Here is an 18,712-nt window from a genome sequence, read left to right as displayed (position 1 = left end):
TGGGCGAAGAATTTGATTCCTTTCAGTATATGAAGAACTGAACTGTCTCTAATATAGATCATCTGTGGACATAATTCCTGCACTTCATTCCCCAAATCCAGATCACAATGTTTATTTTTTTCATGCTGTGAATATTTTTTGCTAGAAAAATAACTAATGGGTAAAGAATTGACAGTGATTTATCATTTATTACTTTGGTAAAATAATCCAAAATTAAAAGTTAAGTGCAAAGAATGATATTAAATATCACTTGGTAAGGTTTATTTTTGTTTTTGATTTTGAAAACAAGGTCTTGTCTGGTCCAGGCTGTCCTCCAACTCTCTATAACCAGAAGGTGACCTTGGATTTCTGGTCCTTCTTCCTTCACCTGCTAAGTGCTGTGCTTGCTGCATCATCACCATGCCCAGTTTATGGGGTGCTGGGAATTGAGCCCAAGGCTTCATGCATGCCAGACAGCCACTGCGCAGCTGCATCCCCTGCTCCACACGGTGACTGCATGCTAGGCAAGCACTGTACACTGCATCCCCTGCTCCACACGGTGACTGCATGCTAGGCAAGCACTGTACACTGCATCCCCTGCTCCACACAGTGACTGCATGCTAGGCAGGCACTGTACACTGCAACCCTTGCTCCGTAAAAAAAATGTGATGTCCAATTGTTTGTTTTTCACAAAATTTAAGAATGATTTCATCAAGATGCCAACTAAAGACAATTTAACATAATTTTTTAGTATTATAACCTTGTAAATTTTAGTGAACTACTTAGGGAAAGTATAGAGAGGTGACTGTCAGTATAAAATTTCTTAACATAAATGGTTATTTATAGAATCAAAGCTTCTCAAAACTTATAAAATTCAAATTTTAAATATAACCTATTCTCAATATTTATTCTAGAAATTAGTAATGTTTATCCACAGACACCTAAACTAGTGGAAAAAATTGGCCCTGTGAAAGGATGTGGTTCTGCACTGAAATGCTGACTGTTATTAAGATCTAAACTCTCATAAGAAATTTCTCATATTCACTTAATAAGGATTTTTGAACATATAATCTGTGTTGTTTTCATCGATTATATGGTAATGGTATGTAGAGCAATAATTGAACCCGCACAATATTATTTCATACTTAGATAATATGGCTGCAGGAATGAAGACAGATCTCAGCTTATGTGTGTGCTGTGGTGTGAGAGGGCAATGAGGAAGAAATGAAATCCGTGGGGAAAGTGAAGTGGATTAAATTCAAGGACAAAGGAATAAGTGAGCTGACCACTAGAGAAGAGTTTGTCCGTATTTGTTCCTTTCTTTTTGAGACAGGGTTTCTCTGTGTAGCCCTGGCTGGTCTGGAACGCACTACGTAGACCAGGCTGGCCTCAAACTCAGAGAGGCACCTGCCTCTGCCTGCTGAGTGCTGACATAAAGGTGAGCGCCACCACACCGGGCATGTTCATATGCTTTTTGTTTTTTTTAGGAGGATAACAATATCAAATCTTGTGATTTATATCAATTGGGATTCCTTCAAAGCAGGGTACATGTAAAGGAATTTTCTATAAGACTTTTCCTGTATCAGTGTTTACAGTATATTTTTATTTGCAATTACTTCAACTTGCACCAGATAATTTCATGTCAACGTAAAAAATATGTACAAAAATACATATTTATATTTCCAAATACAAATCTGTATCTCACAAACCTTAGTTAGAAAAATCACCTTAATACACTATGATAACAAAAAGAAAGGAATAAGGATAGAAACGAGAAGACCAGCTAGTAGGATGTGGTGATTGATACGTGGGACCAGGCAGCAGCTACCCAGACCACAGCAGGGCAGTGAAAATGTGTGGAAAGAGAAACCAGGAAACAGTTTGGAAATAGAATTAATCACATACAATAAGAGATTAGATGTGATGGTATGATACCTGATGCCCAGGTTTCTACTTGCGTAACAAAATAAGTATATCCTTAGTTTTGGAAAGAGACAAGTACAATGGAGGGGTGGGCTTGGAGGATGAGAGCAGAGCCTAAGTATGGGTGTGCCCCTCTGCATTCATAGGTAAGTGTGGACCCAAGGTGAAAGAGTTTAGAATTAGAGGTTTGGACATGGTGGTCTTAATAGTCCATCACAAAAGGTCTCTGGAACTGTATGCAGAGTCCAAAGGAGTTCTCCCAAGAAGAGATGCGGAGCATGGCATGGAACCAAGAGATGGTAATGTTTCTGAAAGGAAGTACTGAGCTGTGTCGATGCTATTGAGAAGTAAAAGCAGATGGGAACGACCTGGGCCAGGTTGGTTTCAGGAAAGAATTGGAGACAGAAGCCTTGTTGAAGTAACATTTAATAACAACTATAAGCTTGAGTATGCACTAATATATAAACTGTTACTAAGTAATATATCGTCGTTTTTATATGTAACAGAGAAGTGCATGACTAATTTATAAACTGAATGTAGTGTCTTTATGCTTTAAGTGATCAAATTTTTTCCCATGGAAGAATAACTATGCAGTAACTTTAGTCTTTTCACTAATAAGACTGATTGTAATCAGTAAACGAGGATGCCTGCTTGGTAGAAAGCATTGCATTAATCCAGAGCAGGATAATGAGACATTCCTGTAGCCAGATTTCAGAGGACTGTAGGGGAGTTAAGACAGCTTCAAAACATACTACTAGAGGTCAAAAGGTGGTATGTGCCTCCAACAGATGTCTTTCCTTTAAAATACAAGTTTGTGTAAATATTTTTATTCTAGAGGCTCTTCCTCTCTCGCTTTCTCCCCCCCCCCCCCCCCCCCCGTCCCTTTCTCTCTCTCTTACTTTCTTTTTTAAGACAGAGTCTCAAGTAGCCTAGGCTGGCCTCCAATTTGCGATGTAGCTGAGGATGACCTTGAGCCTCCTTATGCTCTTGCCTTTGCCTCTGGACACGCGCTGCCGTGGTCAGCTCTTCTCAAGGCTTTCAATGCACTGTCCGTGGAATGCTAGTCTAGAGCTGCAGTGGCTACGTCTGACCCCCTCCAATGGAATCACCGTTTTCCCAGAGATCATTAACTTAAAAGGAAAACACAGATAGTTCTGTAATTGCAAAATCATAAAGATAGTAACCTATCTCCCACTTTGGACCTTTGCATATCAGACAGTCTCAGAGAACTTGCCATGATCGACTTGTGTATTCGTTTTCTATTCAGGGCAGTTTCTGTTTGAAATGGAACTATGAAGTCCAGAGGAAAAGCTAACTGACTATTCACTCAAATGTGATTCTCTTTTATTTGACTTCTTACTTTTCTTGGCTTCTCTTTGCTTGTGGTCTTGAAATGTACCCCTCTCTTCCTTTCTAACCTCTAGAGTGTAAGATGCATAATTAGAGAGGAATCTGAAGTCGTCTTGATTCTTTTTGGAGGAGTTGTGTAATTAAAAAGTTGAGAATCTGCTCAGATGTTTGAGGAGCCCGGATTATACTGAACAATCCACCCTTAAAAATTAAATAGAATGTTATAATCATAAATAACTCTGCCTTGCAGTCATTTCTGTAATTCTATCTAGCATTCATATTGTCGTTTGATTAGTTAATCATCCATTTTCAAAGGTGTGAATGTGTTTTCACACTTCTGCTAAGACAGTGTTAACTATGAAACTATAGATAGCAATAGAGATTAATTATCCATTGCACAAGTTCCCACACCTGTGCTTACCAGACAGAGGAAGAAGGTGCACATCTTAACACAGGTGCGATTTCAGAAACTGGGGGGAGAGGCTTGGTCAAATGAGTTCAAGGAGTGCTTCCAGTTGACATGCCTTCAACTGTTAACTGCTTTACACTTTTAATTCTATCTCATAAAACAATCGAGTAGCTTGGTGCAAGTCTTCAGCTGTAAGTGAATGGGCGAAGGCCTTCTGCAAACGTGCCGGTCTCTCGTGGAATTAGAAAACAGAACAGAACCTTTATTGGATTTTAACAATTGCCCTAGCTTCAGTAGAGCAAAGCCAGAAACTGGAACTCATCCTCTGAAATATTAATTAAATACAGTAAGCATTCTAGAAATCTGGTAACTCAAAATAACAACAACAATAATTGGAGAGCTTGTAATCATTATAGTTATAATAAGCTCTCTCCAATTGGCTTTTGATTTCCCTAATGATAAATTCTGTTAATTTAGAATCTGGCTCACTTAGTCTCAGGGGATCTGACTTTTCTGTCTCAATGAATTAGCCTTGACGTGTAGGGTAGCATGCCAAAAGAGAGGAACTGAGAGCAGAGCATGGTAATGCATGCCAGTCATCCCAGCAATAGGACGTTGGCAGAAGGATCAGGAGTTCAAGGCCAGCTTTGGATACATAGCAAGTTTGAGGCCAGCCTGGGTTACATGAGCTCCTGTCTCAAAGGAAGAGTGGGCAATATGGATGAAGACGATGAGGACTTTAACTGCATTCATTCATTTAACCTCAGGTGCTCGTCCATCCTGAAAGTAAGAGTTCCTAGGCCAGCATTAGCTTTGGTCCTGCACAGACACAGTGGAGTCGACACTGGAATGAACTGAAATGTCGTCCTCTTACTCAAATAATGTCTGCTCCATGTCAGTGCCCTCTTCTCACCACACCTCTCAGGGTGCAAGCCTTCTCCCAGTGTGAATGTACGTGAACTCAGGCAGCTTTTTCAGAACTCTGATGAGATCTTTCCTGTCTTCAATATAAACACATAGCCCCGAAGTGCCACTGCTTTCTTGGTTTTGGTGTGACACTAGACAAGCAGGTGCTAAGTCACCAAGTTTTGTAGAAGCAGAAAAATGAGATAAGAACCAAATAGTGACCGGGCGGTGGTGGCGCACGCCTTTAATCCCAGCACTCGGGAGGCAGAGGCAGGCGGATCTCTGTGAGTTCGAGGCCAGCCTGGTCTACAAAGGGAGTTCCAGGACAGGCTCCAAAGCTACAGAGAAACCCTGTCTCGAAAAACCAAAAAAAAAAAAAAAAAAAAAAAAGTGGCTGGCTACATGAGGTGATATCTAAAACCAAAGAATCAAAGTGTCAGAAGAAGGAGCCTGGCGTTCTAATATTGCCAACTGTTCTGTGGGTAGCCTACAATGTGGCATCATTGCAAATGCAGCAGTCACTAATCTGAGTTTGCAACACCATGCTAGTGCATAGGCTGGCCATCATTTGTTAGTATGACCCTACAGGTCAAAATGTCCACACCGTAGTTTATGTTAGCTCTCAGGCCTATTGTGAGCTAATAGGACACCTCCTGAGAATGTTCAAGCCAGTAGTATCACTAACATGTCCACAGCCTCAAAAAAAAAAGCATTGTAAAAAGAACTTTGGTTTAAGATGAGAGTATGAATTGAAATATGACCAAGACAAGAGGTTCCTTTCTATAAAAGAGATTTCAGAAAAGTAACCTTCATCTTCACTGGTCTGCCTCCGGAGAAAGGGAAATACCTCACCCTCATGGGCTTACTCCAACCATACTGCTGATCCAGCAAGCCACCTACTAAAGCAGGACTAAAGGGTAGAAGAGACATGGGTGTGGGTTCTGGGATGTCTTCTGTGAAACAGACCCTTGATGCTTTGGTCAGCTTGTGTCATCAAACCTACTGCACAGCCTTTAGATTGTGCACAGTAGAACCAATGTCTACAGGCCCTCTAATACAGGACAAAAATATGTCTTACTTACCCTAAATCATTGTTGGTTCCCTAAAAGTGGTTCCCTGCAGTGTTGAAAAGATGACATTTCTCCTATTTCCATGATTCTAGAGATGAAACTCAAGATCTTAAGAAGAGCAGGCAGGTTTTCTTCCCCTGAATAACACTTAGAGCCCTACAGCATATCCCAGGCAGTCTGGAAACTCAGAAGTCCTCTTGCTTCATCCTCTTATTGATTGCTGGCATGTATCATCATAGGTTGCCCTATTCTTTACAGTAGTATTAGCCAGAGAAGACCTTGTGGATGATGTATATCTCCTTTGCACCCATGTTTGGAATATTTTCCAGAATAACACTGAGACCTGCTAGAAGCATGCAGACACTTAGAAGTAGAAATCAGAAGTGTCCTAAAGTGAGCTCACATGCATCAGTGCCCTACCAAAGCACTGTTCACCATTTCCAAATACCATTTGCCTACATAGTCACTTGTCAACTTACAGTCTTTTAGTCACTGATGAACTGCATGTGTGGCAATTGTCTCATAAGATTATACCACTTCGTGAGGCCATGTAATGACCCATTTCTCAGTGCAGATCCCTTTGTTAAAGAGCATATGTATCTGGAAGTTTCTCTCCCACCTGCCAGTTCCTGAATAACCACTCTGAGGCTTAATATTAATTATAAACTGTTTGGCCTATTAGTGCAGGCTTATTATTAATTAGCTCTTACAACTTAACCCATTTCTATTATACTATAATTTACCACGAGGCTCGTGGCTTGCTACCTCACATCATTCCCTAGTGGCTGTTGGCATCTCCCAGACTCTGCCCTTTTTCTCCCTGTATCTCTGCTTGGATTTCCCAGCTGGCTCAATTCTGCCTGGCTATTGGCTACATCAGCTTCTTTACTAGCCAGTGGTAATAAAACATAGTGACAGCATACACAGAGACATCCCACATCTGCATCTCTGAGGGTCAATAACAAAAATCAAATCATCTCAGTTAATAGATCTCAGTTTCATCTGTTTTGTTGTTATTGTGTTCTACAAATACTTTGTATTAAGATTTTTATAGGAATAATGATAACTATTATCACATATTGATATTATTATACTTTTAATGTGTTCTGTACTTCATCATCTGAATTTAATCATCACATCAAAGTAAAATAAAATGAACTTAATTATTATATCTAAATATTATTTTCACCCTTCACAAAATGAAGAAAGTGAATTTCAGAAATCCCAAGTAACTTATACAACACAGAAATTGCTCATAATAGCTAAAGAGTGGGACTAAAACATAGTTATTTGGTAGAGTGTTTGATTGACCTGCACAAAGATCCAGGTTTGCTCCCCATCACTACATAAAACCAAACATGGTTATATGTGTCTGTAATCACAACACTGGAGAGGTAGATGTAAGAGGATCAGAGTCCAAGATCATCCTCAGTTGCACAGTGAGTTAGAGATCTTGTCTCACCAAAAACTAAACTAAACCAAATAAAATGTGGAGGAGTCTTACTTGTATTTGAGAATGATGACACCACAGTGCTTCTCACTTGTCTTCAAGTAGCATGCTACCCTGTACCATGTATGGTATTGAACCGCCAAAGACTGTCCCCCCAGTAAACCATGTCTTCTTGTTTCTCCCCATTTTCTCCCTATTTTCGTATCTTGCAGCTCACTCGTAGCAAATAGAATGTAGCAAAAGATGTGATTTTTCAATATGTCTTCAAGGCTAGGCCAGAAGCTTACTAATGCCAGTTTAGGTTGACTGGAAGTCTTGGCATACTGGCTCTGCCCAGGTTCCTGTTGAGTATTGTTTGAAGGCATTGCTTGGATATAATTTTTTTTCATTTTTTGAGACAAGGTCTCATGTAGCCCAGGCTAGCCTCAAGCTCATATTATTACCAAGGATAGCCTTAAACTCCTGATCCTTCTGCCTTCACCTTCTGAGTGTCGGGGTTACAAGTGGATGCTGTTGTGTCCGGTTTATCTTCTATCTTCTTCAAGTACTCCACCAAACTGAGCTGCGTTCCTAGTGTCTTGATAGAATTTGTGTATGTGTGTGTGTAGCTATGGTGCATGGAAAGGAAGTAGTCCTTAACAACAAAAACAACCACACACACACAAGAAACATACACTTGAGGTGGGCATTGGGAGCCCTAAGGAAACTATAAATGAAAGCATATGTGTTCTTTCTGTTTATTAAAACATGAGGCGGGAGAGAGACAGACACTAGGAACAAAAACAGTTCCATCTTCAAGCCTAGAAGTTCAGAATATTTTCTGTTTTCTCTAAATTTGATTCAAAACGTAACAGTTTCTTTATCTTTCAACTTTGTCTTGAAGTTAAAATGTCATAGTTAGAAGAAGCCACCAGCTGGCACTGTCTACACTTTGCCTGTGTATCTCCCCAGCCAAGTCTACACAGTGCTTTACGTTGGCGTCCTCTCTGTTTCTCGGTTACCACAGAGAGCAGCTGTGAAGCGTGCCACAGTAGCCAAGATGGCCTCCGCACCCTCCTCAAACAGAGCTGTCCTCGCCAATTTAACGTCCTTACTAGTGGCCTTTGGTCCATTGTGCGTTCACTTATAGCTTCCTTAAGTCTTGCAATGCCTGCATCAAGTGTGCATGGTCACATTGGGTATCTGAAGTTTCTGGACTATCCTCAGAGTCATTGTAGTGTCCAAAATGATCAAGCTTCCATGAGGGAGGCTCAGGTGATGCTAGGATAGGCACTACCTGGCTGCCAGTTCCCTGCCCAAGGCTTCCAGTTCTAAGCAAGAGCCTGTGACACAGCCACTCTTGACCAAAGCCTGACAGACAACTCTTGACAGTTGTAAGCATTCACAGGAAGCACTAAAGACCCCTTAGAACTCAGGGCTCTTATACTGATTTGTAGTTAAACTCCAATAAACAAAGTCACACACTTTTTTTTTCAGAGATGAGTCCTTCAGTAGATGAGTCTGCTATATGATAACAACCTAAAAGTTTCCAAAGCCTTCCTGTTCAACGGAAAGCTCTATTTAAGCATTCTAGTGAGGATCTTACACTGGCATGACTGAGGTATTTACTCTGACACGCCAGCAGCTACTGATAGCTGATACAGCCATGGTCGGAGACATGCTCCAGCCACAGCCACTGTAGGCAGTGTGTCCTGCGGTCTTGGAAAGCAGCACTCGAGTGAAGACAGGCTTTACTGAACTCTACATGACCTGCAGCTGTTTCGACTAAACCATGGTGGAGCACTTTCCCTGGTAGACCAGAAGTCTAGAGATGGGTGTATATCTCAGACCTTCATCTGCATGAAGGGTTGTGCCCTGATTGCCACCAGCACCTTTTACTTCCTCCTTCCTGCCTATGTAAGAGGGCTGCTCTCTGTTGTCCATCAGACAGGCTTCTCTGGGCTGATCTTCATTACTACTAGAAGATGCTCTGGTACAAGAAGAGATGGCAGAAATGACAGTAGAGTGGTAATCACGGGAAAAGATACAGCTTCATCCATACTGACTACTGACCTTCAAATCGGAACAGTGCAAATCATTCCATTGCTTGGTATATTTGCTAAGAGGGAACTGCATTTTGCAACACTGAGTCTTAACACAAATCGTATGATTTGATTCGGTTTATTACACTTAATGTTTTATGTGTTTTGTTCTCATTGTTTTATCATCCGTCTGCTCTGGATATTTCACTTTTGACTTTCCTCAGTTTTGGAATCTATTGCTTTTCATTATCACTTTTTATCATCTTTCCCTGTCAGCATTTTTCAAATCCAGCTCCAAATCACAGTCTTAACCATTCGTAAACAATTAGAGCCATTATTTACTTACAGCACTTGCTGGTACTCTACAAATTAACTCTGTATAGCCCCATCACTTCTATAACTAGAACATCACCTTGTCTTTTTATATTCAATTACATTTTATTTTAAATAGTAACTTAAGCTTCTTCCCTTTTTCTTCTTTTGCCCAAGATAACTTCACTACATCTTGTGTGTTCCCAATTTAAACCTGACACCTAGATAGAAACTGACAAACAGGAAATGACTAGGGGAGGCTCTTCCCACTGTGTCTGAGACCATCAAAGTAGACCCGTTTACCCTTTTCATAAAGATTGGGTTTTGGTTGGGGTAAGAAAGGGTGGGACGGTCACAGTGTCAGTCTGTGAATTTGTCTTGTGATCTGGTCATATGTAATTGTGCAGGTCTCCTCTAGTTCTTGCTGTACAGTGTAGTCTGGATCAAGTTATTCCCTGTGATTGGTTCAGATCCTTTGCTATCATGCCTGCCGACTTAGAAAGCCAACAATAATGAATAATGATGAAATTCAGTGTTTTCCTATATGACATTCTGTCTGAACTTTAATGAAGAATTGCATTTTCCTGTTTTCTTCTTCCCTTAATGAAAGAGCCCAGTCAGTACACTTGTGGACAGAGGAGGCAGGTGTCTATTGACAAGGCTTGAACTTCCAGTAAACCTCTGAAGTACAAATGCTTCCATCCCATAGGGAACCTCACACCCATAATTATGTTCTATTGACAGAATCTGCCCCACACCCAATTAACCGTTATCTGTTAGCAGAACACGCCTCACATTCCAGCTATCCAGGGAACCAGGTGTGGCAACTTGTGACTTCTTGGCCTACCTGTCCGTATGTAACCTGGCCTACGTGACCTGGAACACACGGCAAGAGTCCAGTTTCCCTACCCTCCAGGGGCTATATAAACAGCAACCATGATCCTAATAAAGGGGGCTTTGACAAATCTGCTTGGCCTCCTTCTTCTGTCCTAGCTCATTCCCTTCCAGGTAGCGCCCCTCCGAGACCCTGAAATAACTGATTGCAGGGTGGGTTGCAAACCCCTAGACTGAGTAACCCACCCAATGCAATCAACAAAAAAAAATTGAGACCTGAAAATATCCAGGGATCCACATGTGAAGCCCAAACTGTCCCATTGGTAACATGAAGGCCATGTCTGCATTTACTTCTTAGTTAGTATCCTTTCTTGTTACAAGAATAGTTCCTGTTGTGAAACTCAAACTGTAGAGGAGTTCTCTTGTCCTCTCTCCCTCTGGGCTTTAATCCTTCCTGGTGTAGAATATTATTTTAATGTGTGCTACATTTGTTTATGCCAGAGGATAAATGTTCCAGAGAACATTTGTTTAAAGATGTAAAGGTGTGTTCCTTTTGTTTACGCTGCATTTGTTTGACTTTGTGAAGCTGTGTTACCTTGCCTGTCTAAAACACCTGATGGTCTAATAAAGAGCTGAATGGCCAATAGCAAGATAGGAGAGAGGTTAGGTTGGCTGGCAGGCAGAGAGAATAAATAGAGAAATCTGAGAGGAAAGGAAGAAGGAGCAAGATAGAATAAGGAAAGAGGATGTCGGGGGCCAGCCACCCAGCTACACAGCAAGCCACAAAGAAAAAGAAAAAAGAAAGGTATAAAGAGTAGAGAAAGATAAAGGCCCAGAGGCAAGAGGTAGATGGGATAATTTAAGATAAAAGCTGACTAGAAACAAGCCACACTGAGGCTGGGCATTCATAAGAGAACGTTTCCATGGGTGTTTATTTGCAGCTGGGTGGCTGGCCCTCCAAAAGAGCTAAGAGTAAAACAACCAACAGCACCTTCCACACAAAGTAACTTCCATTAGCAACTTGGGGGGAGGGAGTCTTCCATTTTTCTGTGTTTCTTAAGTACTCTGTGCATCTGGGCAACAGATTTTCTGTAGCAGTGAAGTTACACTATACACGTTGTTTGAGAAAGTACTCACTAAACAGTGTGATATGAACATCTCTTTGTCACCTGTCTGTCTTTAAACAATTTGAAGTAAAACAGTTGTGAGTCATTCTTTACTTTTCACAAATAAATTATTATCATAATAGAAATAAAAATATTACAGATTACTGGTATCAAAGTCCCTTTTGAACAGACTTTGAGTTTCAGTCCTGATCTTGAAAAATCCCTTGGAGGTGTGGGTGGTGAGAGAGCTCAGTATGTGGTGGTGCTTGCCACGGAGGCTGGCAGCCTGAGTTTGCCTCCCAGAGTCCACATGGTGTAAAGTGAGACCCAGCTCCCACAAACTCTCTCTGACATCCACACATGTGCCATGGTAAGTGTAAATGTGAATATACATACACATGCACACAATAAATAAATGTAAAAAATTGATTATCTTTGGGTCACCAGTGTTAACACACTGGTCATGCTAACGTTTGTGAATTATAGCTAGTAATATAGACTCTGTAGCCCCATTAAAGTCACAGTGAAAGAATGGAGCTTTGCATCGCAGCCATGTAAGTCAGTGGTCAGCAGGGTTTCTGAGTTGCAGCTGCATATACTTTTGGTGTGGAATTCCCCCTCTGTATGCTGTGAATATCATTGGTTAATAAAGGAACTGCTTTATTAACAGAGCTATAGGAGCACAGCTATAGGAGAACAGAGCTAGGTGAGGAAAACTAAGCTGGATGGTGGGAGAAAGGAGGCAGAGTCAAGAGAAGCCATGTAGCCCTGCCGGAGACAGACACCAGAGCTTTAGCCGGTAAGCCACAGCCACATGGCGATACACAGATTAATAGAAATGGGTTAAATTAATATGTAAGAGTTAGCCAATAAAAAGCTAGAGCTAATGGGTCAAGCAGTGATTTAAATAATATGGTTTCTGTGTGACTATTTCAGTTCTGGGCAGCCAGGATGAAAAGTAGCCCCCTGCAACATACTTTGGGGATATTTATTTATTATTTATTTATTTTGAGATGTGATCTCACCAAGTAGCCTTTGGCTAGCCTGGAACTCACTATATAGACCAGGGTGTTCTCAGACTCAGAGATCATCTTGCCTCTGCCTGTCACCATACCCAGCCTATATATACTTTTTCTGACCTATATATACCTTTTGCTTCAATAAATACTGCTGAAAATGACCTTCAGCTTGTACAGCTTGCCCCAGTCCATTGCCTCTGAACCTCTGCAGCACTGCAGAGGGCTAGTTGTGTTTCCAGCCTGTGAGTTCACAGCTCAGTGTAATAATCTGTCCTGTCCCTGCCACCCCCCCACCCCCCCGTCCTCTGAGGCAGGCAGATCTTCCTTCCTGCTTGTAGCCCAAGTCTCTTCCTTTTCTATCTCCCTCTCAAAGAGGCAGCTTCTATTTCTCCCCACTTCTCCCCTTCCCTCCCTCTCTGTTTCTCTCTCTCTCTCTCTCTCTCTCTCTCTCTCTCTCTCTCTCTCTCTCCTCTTCTCCCCTTCTCCCTTTCCCTTCCATAGCCCACTAAATAAATGTCCGACCTCACTCTCCAGGGCATGACTATCCACCTATCCACATCTCTGTCTCTGGCCTGCTGCATGGCTCCCTGCCCAGGACCAGCTGCCTTCAGAGACCTGCAGTGTGGTCTCATGGCATGCCCGTCTGTCTGTCTCTCCTTGTGGCCTGCTGCAGCCACTAGGGGAATTGCACCATCTCTGCCTGGGATTGGCTGCTCTTGGAAACCACTGCCCACTGCTGCTACTCGGGGACCTGCAGCATTTCTGCTGTGGCAGCCACTCGGGGATCCACATCATTCTTATTTTACCATTACATTGGTGCCGTTTACCATTGCACTCTGCCCAGAAGCAACAGCTTCTTCTCTGTAGAATCGCTGATACTCAGTATTGTCATGTTCGGATTTTCTTGTCAGCTTACAGGTGCAGAATATTAATGCACTGACTGTTGTTGCAACAACACTCCCACTACTGATGCTCAATATCTTCCACCCTCCATCTGTGAATGATATATTTATACTCTATGCCCATTTTTGTTTCATTGGCTTACCTTTTCTCCATTGATTTGTAGATGTTCTTCGTATAACTCAGATAGTAATTGATGTTGAAAATACTCTCTTCAAATGTGCCCTTTTTCTTTTAACTCTGTTATATTTTTCCACCTGAAATGTCCCCTGAAGATCCAAGTGTCAAAGGTTTCATCCCCAGCTTGGGACTATTGGAAGCCTAGGTGGGGTCTAGTGGGAGGCCTTTGAGTCACTCATTACCCATGTATCTTCCAATGGATGGGGGGGGGGGCCCAGTTCTGTTCTCTATGCTGTCCTTTTTTCCTACAGAGTATCATGTGATCAGTTCTTCACCACATGTGCTCCTGTGTTATATGCTACTTTCTCCAAAGCAGAATGGCCAGTTAGTCTTGAGCCAAAACCTTTCAGCTGCAAGGCAAATAACTTTTTTCTCTTTTATAAGTTGATCAAATCTGGTATTTTTATATGCAAGGATAACACATAGTATTTTCTGATATTCTAACATTAACCTATTCAAATTTTTTAAGTTATTGTGTGTGTGTGTGTGTGTGTGTGCATGCACACTAGTCTCTGTGGAGGTTAGAAGAGGACATTGGATCACCTGAAACTGGAATTATAGGTGGTTGTGAGCAGCCCAATGTGGGTGCTAGTACCTAAACTCCGGTCCTCTGTAAGAGCAGCAAGGGCACTTAGCCAACAAACCATTTCCAGTCCCTAAATTTTGATATTATGAAAATCTTATGCAAGGTCAGAGGCATGTATATGATTCCTGAGAGAAACAACATTAGTGTGGACTGTGATGTCCCTGAAACACCCTTTCTCTATTTCCAAACAGTGGCTAGGTGTGCCAGCTAAGCCCAGCTTCTCCCAAGTATACTGAGAACTCAGCAAACTGTCACTGTCCTTAGAACAGGCCTCCCACACATATGCTAAGGCAGCAACTGCTTGGTTATGGAATGCTCATTAGATGTTATCATTTAGCCTAACCTGTAGAGCCTTATTCCTGCAGGACAAGGTTGCAGCTAAGCTTCAGCAGTGCTATGGACAGGATAAGTATTTTCTGGCAAAACAAAGCATTGTGGAAAAATAAGTGCTCTTTGTCCACCTGGTCACCACAAAACATTCCTTGCAGTTTTATGGGACCCATAGGGTTTCTTGGACATTCTGAGCTGCACTATTGGATGTGCCCATACATCTCATGGATCATGTTGATGAGTTCATCTCCTCTGTTGTTTTTATTGTTACTATAAAACATCATTACCAGAGCAGCTCAGGAAGGAAAGGGTTTATTTCATTCACAGTTCCATATAACAGAAGGAAGGTGCAACAGAAACTCAAATAGGGCAAGAACCTGGAATGCAGGAGCTGATGCAGAGTCCCTGGAAGGGGCCTGCTTACTGACTTAACCCCATGACCTGCTCAGCCTGCTTTCTTATAGAACCATAACCACCAGCCAACAATGGGCAGGGCTCTCCCCCATGAATCACTAATTAAGGGAATGCCCAACAGCCAGATCTTATGCAGACATTTTCTCAATTGAGGCTCCCTCCTCTCTGGCGACTCTAGCTTGTGTCAAGTTGACATAAAACCAGCCAACACAGCATGTAAGAGAAGGATTTACTCTCTACCGTTGGTGACAGCTGTATATTTGGAAGAAGGCACAATTGCATTGGATCTTTATAAGCTCTGGGGACATTTAAGGTATGTCTCGAATTTATGGAAGATTAAAAATGACCACAAGTTATTCGATGTCACACCCAGTAAATCTGGGCTAGCCTGTGACTGCTTGGACATATAGACAGTGGTAGAAATGACGTGTTTTTTAGATCAAGTCTGTTAGAGGACTGAGCTTTAATCCTGTTCTCTAGAAACTCTGAGTCTCCATGGGGCAGCCTGATAATCTTGGAAAATGACAGAGAGGACACAGTCAGTGCACTCCTCTGGCTGTCACAGCCAAGGATCCAGCAGGTACACCAAGCTGTCTTGAGTATTCCAGACCAACTTAGAGGCTCCGTGAATACCACCTAGCAACCCTGCTTGAAGCCTGACCCAGAAAATAGTGCAAAGTTCCCAACCTGTTTATACTTTAAATCAGCAAGTTCCGGGACAATTTTTCATGCAGTGATAGCTAATTGGAACAAAAGCCAACCTAAGAAGATGGTTTAAAAAGAGAAAATTTTGCAGTTTTAGTATCTTGATTCTTCAGATGAGAGAACTTACCTTTAACTTCCTTGCAATGTTAATCTCCCCACATTCAGCACCGCACCATTCGCTCATGTGTAGTTTTTGCTGTATCAGCATACTATTTTCAGAGTGAAAAATAAATCCTCATGTAAATCATCCCAAAATAAATCGCAGTGTTCTGTACTTGAAATAACTTAGCTGCATTCTCTCTCCCTCCCTCTCAGCCATTTCTCTGTAATAATCTCGGTGGTATGGGGAGCTGAGAAGGAAATTGCTGGGGTTTACTGTCTACTAGCCTAGCTCCAGGGTTTGAAAGACTCTCAAAGGAATGCAGTAGAGGATGGTGGAGCAACACCCAAAGTCCTGCTCTGTCATGCACACAGGCATTCACATCCTCACACAGATCTGTGTCTGCAACACACACACGTTTCAGAGCTAAACTTTTCAAGATAATTACCATGTTTTTTTTTAACTGAAACAAGAGAAATACCTGACTGAGAAACAAGAAAATGGCACAAATGAAACACAGAAGTAAATTTCAATTTTATGACCATAAACATCAAGTGTCTGTGATACAGCAGTGGTGTTTCCTTGAGATGCCTCTACGTGTAACATATAGCGATGGTGTTTCTCAGACTGTTGAGATGCCTCTGCGTGTAACATATAGCGATGGTGTTTCTCAGACTGTTGAGATGCCTCTGCGTGTAACATATAGCGATGGTGTTTCTCAGACTGTTGAGATGCCTCTGCGTGTAACATATAGCGATGGTGTTTCTCAGACTGTTGAGATGCCTCTTCGTGTAACATATAGCGATGGTGTTTCTCAGACTGTTGAGATGCCTCTATGTGTAGCGTATAGCGATGGTGTTTCCCGTATTGTTGAGATGCCTCTATGTGTAGCATATAGCGATAGTGTTTCCCGTATTGTTGAGAGGCCTCTATGTGTAGAATATAGCGATGGTGTTTTCCAGACTGTAGCATAAGCGATGGTGTTTCCCAGACTGTTGAGATGTCTCTATGTGTAGCGTGGCCTTCCCTTCACACCTCTCTCCTCCCCTCCCTCTTTCCTTTCTTTCCTCCTTTCTTCCTTTCTGATAGGACTTTTAAAAGATTAATATTGATTGCTTCATCTTTTAAGAAAACGTTTTGCACTTAATTGATACATATTAACTATACTTTTATATGGAGTGTAACATTTCAATTCAGAAAGACACTGGGAAATAGTTATAGCTATTGTCTCAGACACTGATCAGTTCTCTTTGTCAGAGCGTTCAGATGCCTCTCTACTAGCGACTTTGAAATACTCGACTGGTTATTGCCAGCCATAGTTACCCTGCTGAGCGAAGCCGTTAGGAGTCATCCCTCCCACCCAACTACACTTTAAGCACCTTCCCCTCATGGCCCCACCCCTCTCAGACTCTGGACACCACTGTTCTGAGAGGTCAGCCCTCTACGCGTCCACTCACCAGTGAGAATGTGTCCTATTTGCTTTGCTCTGCCCAGTTCAGCTCATGTCACACCAACACTCCCCGCTTCTCTCCGTGGAACATTCATTTTCATTTGTAGGCCTAATCGGTTAAAATTATCACTATATTATTAATGTGCCTCTTTAAACCCATCAGATTATTTTTACTTCCTATTTCAATTAAGAATTTCATTTTTTTATTGTCTAAACAACAGTTTGTGGAATGCTCACAGTTTTTCCGTGTGGGAAGCTAAGACGGCAATAAGGAGTGAAATTGCCTCAGCTCCGCCCTCATAGACGGGGATAGTCTGGTGGTTACACAGATGTTAATCAAACAGCCAATCAGGACTAGGAGTCATAGGCACAAAGAATGAGGTATATGAAAATGCACTGGGCATTGCCTGCTGAATCGTTTGCCAGCATGCTAAGAGATTTCCCAAGGAAAAGATATTTGAATCAAAATCTAAAGGATTGGTATTAGCTTTCCGTTGCTGCTATAATAGGTTGCTGGGAACTTAGCACAAATGGACATAGGGTGATTTCTGACTAAGCTGGGACTCAGGTCTAAAATGGGTAAGGAAGGGTTGTATTTTCTCTGGGGCCCAGAAGGCAAATCTGTTCTTTTGCTTTTCATTTTTTCACTTTCTAGAAATTATTACCATTAATTATTACCAGGCTTACTGTACTTTTCTGATGATGACTGCACTCTGTTTTGCTTTTGTGGGCATCTCTTCTTTCCTCTCTCTGACTCTCTTATAACCTACCTGCATAATTCAGCATAACCTCCCAGCTTAGAGTTCTTAACAACACTAAAATGTCCTTTGTGAGGTGTGATGGTGCACACCTTTAAATCCAGCACTCAGGAGGCAGAGGAAAGCAGATCTCTGTGAATCTGAGGTCAGCCTGGCCTAGCAAGTTAACTATCCAGCCAAGCCTACATAGTGAGACCTTAACTCCAAATAGTTACAGGTTTTAGTAATTGAATGAAAATATCTTCGGAAACATTGTTGTGTGTTCCAGAATTCAAAGGAGAAGAAAAGCTCTTGGCCAAAGCTGAGCTAAAGGAGCTCTGCCTCGGAGCAGCAACCTCAGTGGCTGCAGCTGAGGAGTATCCTGTCAGAACCCCAAGGGCAGGCTAGTACAGATGCCTGAATACCAACAGGCAATCCCAGGAAACCCTAGCACATTGAATGGAAGCAGAGAAGTGAACCAAGGAAAGAAGAAGTGGAGGGATGCCTTGGTGTTTAAGAACACTAGCTGCTCTTTGGAAAATCCAGTTTAGTTTCCAGCATCCACAGGATGGTTCCAAAGGATCCATCAGCCTCTTCTGGCCTCCACGGGCTCCTACAACTATGTGGTACAGATAAACTCATGCATACATGTGCATGTGTGCACACACACAGGGGTGGGTGAGATTTAAAAACAGTCTTTCAAAAAACGAAATAGGGACAGGAAAACAAAACTGGATGAACAAAGAATAAGTGGCTACTAAGCTGAGCTGAAGCTAGCCCTGGAAATACAGGAATATGTAGAGTACCAGTTCCGTAGGCTAGGCCTGGGAATACAGGAATCTGTAGAGTACTCTGGTACCCAGAGGGAAGGAGGCTGACATCTGTGAACCAAGCCTGTAGAAACCCCTCGTGCTCTGCCTAAAGCAGCATC

The 18,712-nt window shown here is 42.0% G+C and overlaps 1 protein-coding gene across 1 annotated transcript in view; it reads right to left on the bottom strand.

Moving 5' to 3' along the window:
• Positions 1-16,566, bottom strand: part of Cmc1 (C-X9-C motif containing 1) — a 92,606-nt gene extending 76,040 nt beyond the window's left edge. The window contains exons 1-2 of the mRNA XM_050141745.1: positions 16,192-16,566; positions 15,622-15,690 (exon numbers count right to left, since the gene is read on the bottom strand). Coding sequence (XP_049997702.1) covers positions 15,622-15,690; positions 16,192-16,566 — 444 coding nt within the window. The remainder of the gene's footprint in view (positions 1-15,621; positions 15,691-16,191) is intronic.
• Between the last annotated feature and the right edge of the window lie 2,146 nt (positions 16,567-18,712).

This window comes from Alexandromys fortis, unplaced genomic scaffold (assembly GCF_014885135.2).
Source record: "Alexandromys fortis isolate MF-2015 unplaced genomic scaffold, M_Fortis_MF-2015_v1.1 scaffold_44, whole genome shotgun sequence".
Lineage (NCBI taxonomy): Eukaryota > Metazoa > Chordata > Mammalia > Rodentia > Cricetidae > Alexandromys > Alexandromys fortis.
Note: the sequence above shows the minus strand (reverse complement) of the source record. Positions and strands in the feature narration are given on the sequence as shown.